At 48.4% G+C, this 6,342-nt stretch overlaps 1 protein-coding gene across 1 annotated transcript; it reads right to left on the bottom strand.

The window, feature by feature from the left end:
* Nucleotides 1-306: 306 nt before the first annotated feature.
* On the bottom strand, nt 307-6,117 carry LOC109772375 (uncharacterized). The gene is made up of 5 exons (XM_040398323.2): nt 5,975-6,117; nt 5,612-5,892; nt 5,237-5,497; nt 4,217-4,447; nt 307-2,341 (listed from the first exon to the last, which is right to left on the bottom strand). Exons 1-5 carry the CDS (start codon nt 6,054-6,056, stop codon nt 503-505), a joined length of 2,694 nt encoding a protein of 897 aa, XP_040254257.2. The 5' UTR covers nt 6,057-6,117; the 3' UTR covers nt 307-502.
* Nucleotides 6,118-6,342: the final 225 nt, after the last annotated feature.

Genomic DNA, 6,342 nt, shown 5'->3' with positions numbered 1-6,342 from the left:
ATGTATGCCCTTCTCGCTGGCAGTATTTCATGCATGGCTCTGCAGTTCTGTTTATTTATGTAGTACTCCTGCCTATGTAACCCTGCTGCTTTGAACTAATTCCCCCTTCTCCTGAGAATCGCCGATCTCCTTGGGATCTTTCAGCAACCAGAAGCTATGATTCTTGAGTTCAAACTGCCGTTATCATGTTTTGCAGATAAATGGTAAGGCTGGGAGCGATCTTCACCAGGCATCATTTGCTAGCATGGCTGATTTGACAACAAGACAACAAGTTAGAAAAGGACTACAAATGGTACTGGCAGAAAATAGCTGGAAGGAAATTGTACTTAAGTCTAGAATAAGTTGTACTGAAAGATTTCAAGTTGTCTCACACACGGACACACCCACACAAGGGCTCAACAATTGTACTGAAGTCTCAACAGCCCATACACACATACAGTACATTACTACAACAAAGTTCAGCACACACCGCCGTCCCATGCAAAGTCACGGACGGCTGCCCTCAGTTGTCGACCTGAGCCGCTCCGTCAGTGACCGGGACGCCGTCGCCGTCTTTGTTCACTGCCTCTAGCGCTGCCTCCGACGCCCGCTTCTTCTCCTCGGCGAGACGGGCTCTACGCCAGTGGTCCCTGGTGTAGAGGTGACTGATCATGCCGCGCTTGTCGCAGCCGTGCACGCCACACAGACCGCACGAGAGGCTGTGGTCTGCCTGGCGCAGCGTGACGAATTGCTTGCCCTCCACCTTGATGTTATAGTCCTCGCCGGTCACGGCGGCGCCTCCGTCGATCTCCACGGCTCCCTCTTCCTCGGCATCAGCTTTCTCTTGTTCTTCAGCTTTGGCAGCACCATCTCCGGCCCCTGCAGCTTCATCTACTTCCATGGGGGGCACGGAGGAGACACGGGCGCAGACCGGGGCGGCGACATCCACTTGAGGCGTTGCCGATGACACTACCACCTCCATCTCTCCCGCTGTTGGTTTCTTCACGGAGTCATCGCTGCCTTTGACAATGATGTTGGCGGCTTCCTTAGATGAGCTGCCGATCGTGTCGTCGGCGGCGGCGGCCTTCTTCACCCCCTGTCCTGCCGATGACAAAGCTACCTCCATCTCTCCCGCTGCTGGTTTCTTCACAGAGTCATCGCTGCCGTTGACAACGATGGAGGTGGCTTCCTTGGATGAGCTGCCGATCGTGCCGCCGGCGGCGGCGGCAGCGGCCTTCTTCACCCCCTGTCCTGCCGATGACACAGCTACCTCCATCTCTCCCGCTGCTGGTTTCTTCACTGAGTCATCGCTGCCATTGACGATGATGGAGGCGGTTTCCTTGGATGGGCTGCCGATCGTGGCGGCGGCGGCGGCAGCCTTCTTCACCCCCTGTCCTGCTGATGACACAGCTACCTCCATCTCTCCCGCTGCTGGTTTCTTCACCGAGTCATCACTGCCATTGACGACGATGGAGGCGGCTTCCTTGGATGGGCTGCCGATCGTGGCGTCGGCGGCGGCAGCCTTCTTCACCCCCTGTCCTGCACCGGCGTCAACGTTGGCTTTCTGTTTGTTGATGTGCTTCCTGCCGGACAGGTGAGTCTGCATGACACACTCCGACGGGGCCTTGACATCGCAGAGCTCGCACAGCAGGATACCGCCGTCCAGTCGGCGCACGCCATTGGCCTCCATGGGCACAATTTCTGAGCCTGACCCGTTGCCACATGCACCGACACCAACTGCAGCCACCTTCGCCTTGTTGGTGTGCTTCCTGCCGGACAGGTGAGACTGCATGGCGCACTCCGATGGCACCTTCACGTTGCAGAGCTCGCACAGCAGGGAGCCGCCGTCCACCCGGCCCACGTCACTGGCCCCCGCGGGCACCATTTCTGATCCTGGCCCGTCGCCACCAGCAGCCGTCGCTGCCGGTGGTTCCACGGCTTCGCACTGCTTCTGCTTGGCCTGCTTGGAGACGTGCTTGGTCCCCTGTAGGTGGCACATCATGGTAACGATGTCGGCGGTCTGCACGTCGCACACCTCGCAGAGGATGGAGCCGTTCAGCTGCACCACCTCGCACAATGTCCCGGAGTCGGTCAGCATATGGAACTTCCTCGGCGTGTAGCCACCTTCCACCTCTGCGTCTTCCTCCGCTTCCCCAGGCGCAAGCGAGGCTGCCATCTTCATGTGAGCCTTCCCTTTGAGGTGATCCTTCATGCCCTTCTCGCTGGTTGCCGTGCAGGTCAAGTCTCGCTTCTGATTCTTGCTGCTTGGCCCGGCTGAAAGGGTGGATGCGGCTGGGACAACGTCGGAGTTCTTCCGCTTGGCCGGTAGCACGGCTGCTGATGCATTTGGTTTTGAGCAGACCTGCATGAACAAACACAAACTCCACTAAGCAGACACTCGTTTAGGTTATGGAGACCTGAGGAAGAACAGAGGCAAAATCCCTCATCGTAACAAAAATGGTGTATTCAGACATATGCCACTAATGTTTTCATAGCTCTGTGCTAGTGCCATCTCAGTCCCTTTTCTGTCACTCTCTACTTCTCTGACCATGCGATGTTTCATGTTTTGCTGTCAAACCGTTCAAATCGATCAACCTTGGCTGGTTTTTCCCGATCACGTCTTGAGAAATGACAAGATGTCAAAATATAACGTCAGATAAAACCAAACAAGGTTGATCAATTCGAACCGTTTGAAGGGACAGTGCAAAACCAAAACATCACATGGCCAGGGAAGGAGAGATTGACAGGAAAGGGACTGAGATGGCACTAGCACAGAGCTATGAAAACATTAGTGGCACATCCCTCGCTGCAACATTGATAGTGGAATTTCCTGAAATACCAAGTTTTTGAAGTGGCATTGACGATGAATCTATATTTTTGAACTAAAACGGAGTACATCTGAACCTTATACACCCTAAAGATATGCGCATAAGTTTCAGAAAAATATGATATAAATCAGATGCAATTTGGGATGGATACAAGTATGCGCGTGCAAACTTTAAAACTTAAATATGACTGTATGAGACCTAGATGAAAAAGGAACGGTGTAAGTTACAAGTCATATTTAAGTTTTAAATTTTAGATGCATATATTTGTACCCATCCTCTATGAGCATGATTTATTTGGTATTTTATCAAACTTCTACAATATTTTTTAGACGTATAAGGCTATAGGGTTCATATGTCCCTAGGTTTAGAAAATCCCTTCTCGCAAGCTCCCATGCTTCTCACGCCTCTTAATGTTCAAAGATAATGGAAGAATGCAAACATTTTACTAGACTAGAAATTAGCACCAAAGACATTTGTAAGGACATATACAATTGGTTTCTCAGCAATCATGCTTAAATAGCCTTTGAGACCTCGAAAATCCAATTCGGTGCCCAGGCTCATCTGCACCCGGTCAGAAAAAAAAGTCAAAACAAATACTAAAAAAATTCAAAAAAAATCCAATTTTTATTGTGTGATAGAAAATTGTATGCGTGAGGTTTGCTTCAAATTTCAACTTATTTGGACATCTGAGTAGCTCTCAACAAAAAAAAAACAAATCGGGTCAGAACAGTGTGTGAAATGAGAGTTGCTCAGATGTCCGAATGAGGTGAAATTTGGAACGTACCTCACGCATAAACTTATCCACCACACAAAAAAAGTTGGAATTGTTTGAATTTTTTTAGTATTTTTTTTTTCGTCAGAGAGGGTGCAGATGAGCTCGGGAGCAGAAACGCCCCACTCCGACCTCTTTATATATGTTCTAGAAATCATGATACACTTTGGCCTTGTATTATTAATGGATTTGCGGTTTGGGCCCTTTTGTATACAAAAGAACGAGCACTTTACACTAATAGTATCTGAATAATACCTACTATCAAGCATATAAGACCCTCTCCAACTTTGAGCCTAACTTCAACAATAAATTTGACTAATAAAATGTCAGCTATATGCCACAAAAACTATAGCATTTGAAACTTCTTTCAGATACAAAATTAGTGATATATTTTTTGTGGCATACAACTCAGATTTTATTAGTCAAATTTGTAGTCAAAGTTAGGCTCAAAATTTGAGGGGGTGTTACATATTTGTAAGGAGGCAGTGTTGTGGTCAATAAATGAGTTGGAAAGACAACCGATTCAAGTAGCCTCATATAAATTATGAATATTATAGTTAACAACACTACAGTAAAACACATATATTGTTTTGTTGAATTTGGGTAGTGTTGGCAAAGTCCAAACCATATTCCTTACCCCATTCTCCTTAGGATATAGCTGCGCGATCATGGCAGTCTTCCTCATATGAATTTTCCATTTGAGGTGATCTTGCATGTTCTTCTGACTGCTTGCTGTGATGCCGCAGACCGTGCAGTTCAAGCCCAAGTTGTCGCACCTTTTTTCAGCGAGAGCCATCGAAGCAACAGCAACACTAGGGTTTTTCCCCTTGGCCGGTAAGGCTGGCGACCCATTTACCTTCAAGCTGAACTGCATCAGACACAAACACCGGTCAATTCTTTGACACATATAAGAAATAATCTTATGTCTCGCAAATGACAAAAACTATCAATAGGAAAAAAACTTGTTGAAGGTTAGTACGAATTATTTGTATTTGGTAACAAGATGACATGTAAAGCTTTAGCTTGGATTGTTGCAAGTCTTACCAGTTACCACCAGATATATATACATCTCTGTAGATTTAGAATTGTTTTATGTATTCATAGTGAAATCAGAAGACCTGTTTATGTTGCTCAAAATGTGTGATTTACTGGTGTTACAAGTTTCACCTAACCAAGCCACTCTAGCTAACTGGGCTGTAAAATATAGGTAATTCAAGAATACTAGTGAATACTGAATACGACGACATTATCAGTAGGGCATCAAGGTGTCAAGAAAAAAGAATTAGAGTGGCCTGGGCTATGGACTCAAGCCCAGACAGCATACGTGTTCATGTATTCAAAACAAACACGAATTCATATATACTTGAATATGAAAATGTAAGGCTAGTACAGTACGAATCAAAACACAATTCAGGACAGTTTGATTCTGAGATCCATATAACTTATGCAGTAGCAAGATATTATGATGCTTTTAACATCACATTATATAGAACGCTTGAGTGTTATAATATCTGAATTTGTTTCACCTAAAGAACAAGAATCAAAGTTGGTTCAACCAATTAGATATTGGACATCAGAGATGAAACAATACTTTGCATTCCGTATTTCAGTACGGAGATATAAAACTGAAATGTGTATACATGCTGCATTTTATTACCGCATCCTCCTCTGGTTGACCTGTTCCAGGCAATGGCTGCGCATGTTTAGCGGCCTTCTTCCCGTGGCTCTTCCCTCCGAGGTGCTCTTGCAGGGCAACCTCGCTGGTTGCCGTGATGTTGCACACCGTGCAAGTCAGATCTGGCTTCGGCTTCTTGCTTCCCGTGGCCGCCAAAACAGCAGATGTATCATGTACATCAGGGTTTTTGCGCTTGCCTGGCACAGCAGCAGACACGTCTACTTTCGACCCGGCCTGCACAGACTGGAGAAGAACACAGATATTGGAATGGTTAGGGCATAAAAAAGAGCCGGAGACCTAGATTCAAAAGGTTGAATCCTCAGAGCAGCAAAAGGTTGAATCCTCAGATCAGCAAACCTCATGAAAGTATGGCGCCACCGTCTTCAGCGATGGCACCGCCCTATGTTCCGACCCGCCGGCCAGCCCCACGAGCAACCTGGCGCGCTCCTCCATGAGCTCACGGCGAACCTCGGCCTCGAGCGCCATGGTCTCCGCCTCCTCCCGCAGGATCCGCGCCCTTATCCTCTCCTTCGCCGCCCGGCGCCGCAGCTCGTCCGGATCAGACGCCGGCGGCGGCGAGTTCTCCCCGTGGTACCCCGCGCCGTCCCCGCCGACAAGAACATTAGGCACGCGCGTGGCTTCGCCCAAGGGAATAAGAAGATCAGCGGGAGAGAGGCATGAAGAACCAAGAGCCGGCAGTAAACAGGGAGGAGAGCTCACCTGCCGTCTCGGAGTTGGCCGACGTAGCAGCGGCCCCCGCCGACGGACAGCGCTCGTCGCCGGCGCGGTAGTGGAACTCCATGGCGAGGCCTCGTGATCTGGGGTTCTGGGGGTTTTGCTGGATCGGAAGGCGTCCGGTCGGTCCTGGATGTTGTGCCGCTGCGCCTGCGCGAGAGAAACGTGAGTCCTCGACTATAAACGCTATCGATGTGTTGGAAACGGTTACGGTAAAATCCAAGACCCCCAGCTGATCCCCCGCGTACGATTGAAATCTTCGGAAGGATCCGACTGAGCCAGGGAATTAATGCTGATTTTCTTTATTTTTGGCAAGTCATGATTTGCTTCCACCAAATAAATATAGAAATTAA

Source organism: Aegilops tauschii, chromosome 1 (genome assembly GCF_002575655.3).
Source record: "Aegilops tauschii subsp. strangulata cultivar AL8/78 chromosome 1, Aet v6.0, whole genome shotgun sequence".
Taxonomy (NCBI): domain Eukaryota; kingdom Viridiplantae; phylum Streptophyta; class Magnoliopsida; order Poales; family Poaceae; genus Aegilops; species Aegilops tauschii.
This window is presented reverse-complemented; position numbering and strand designations above follow the sequence as displayed.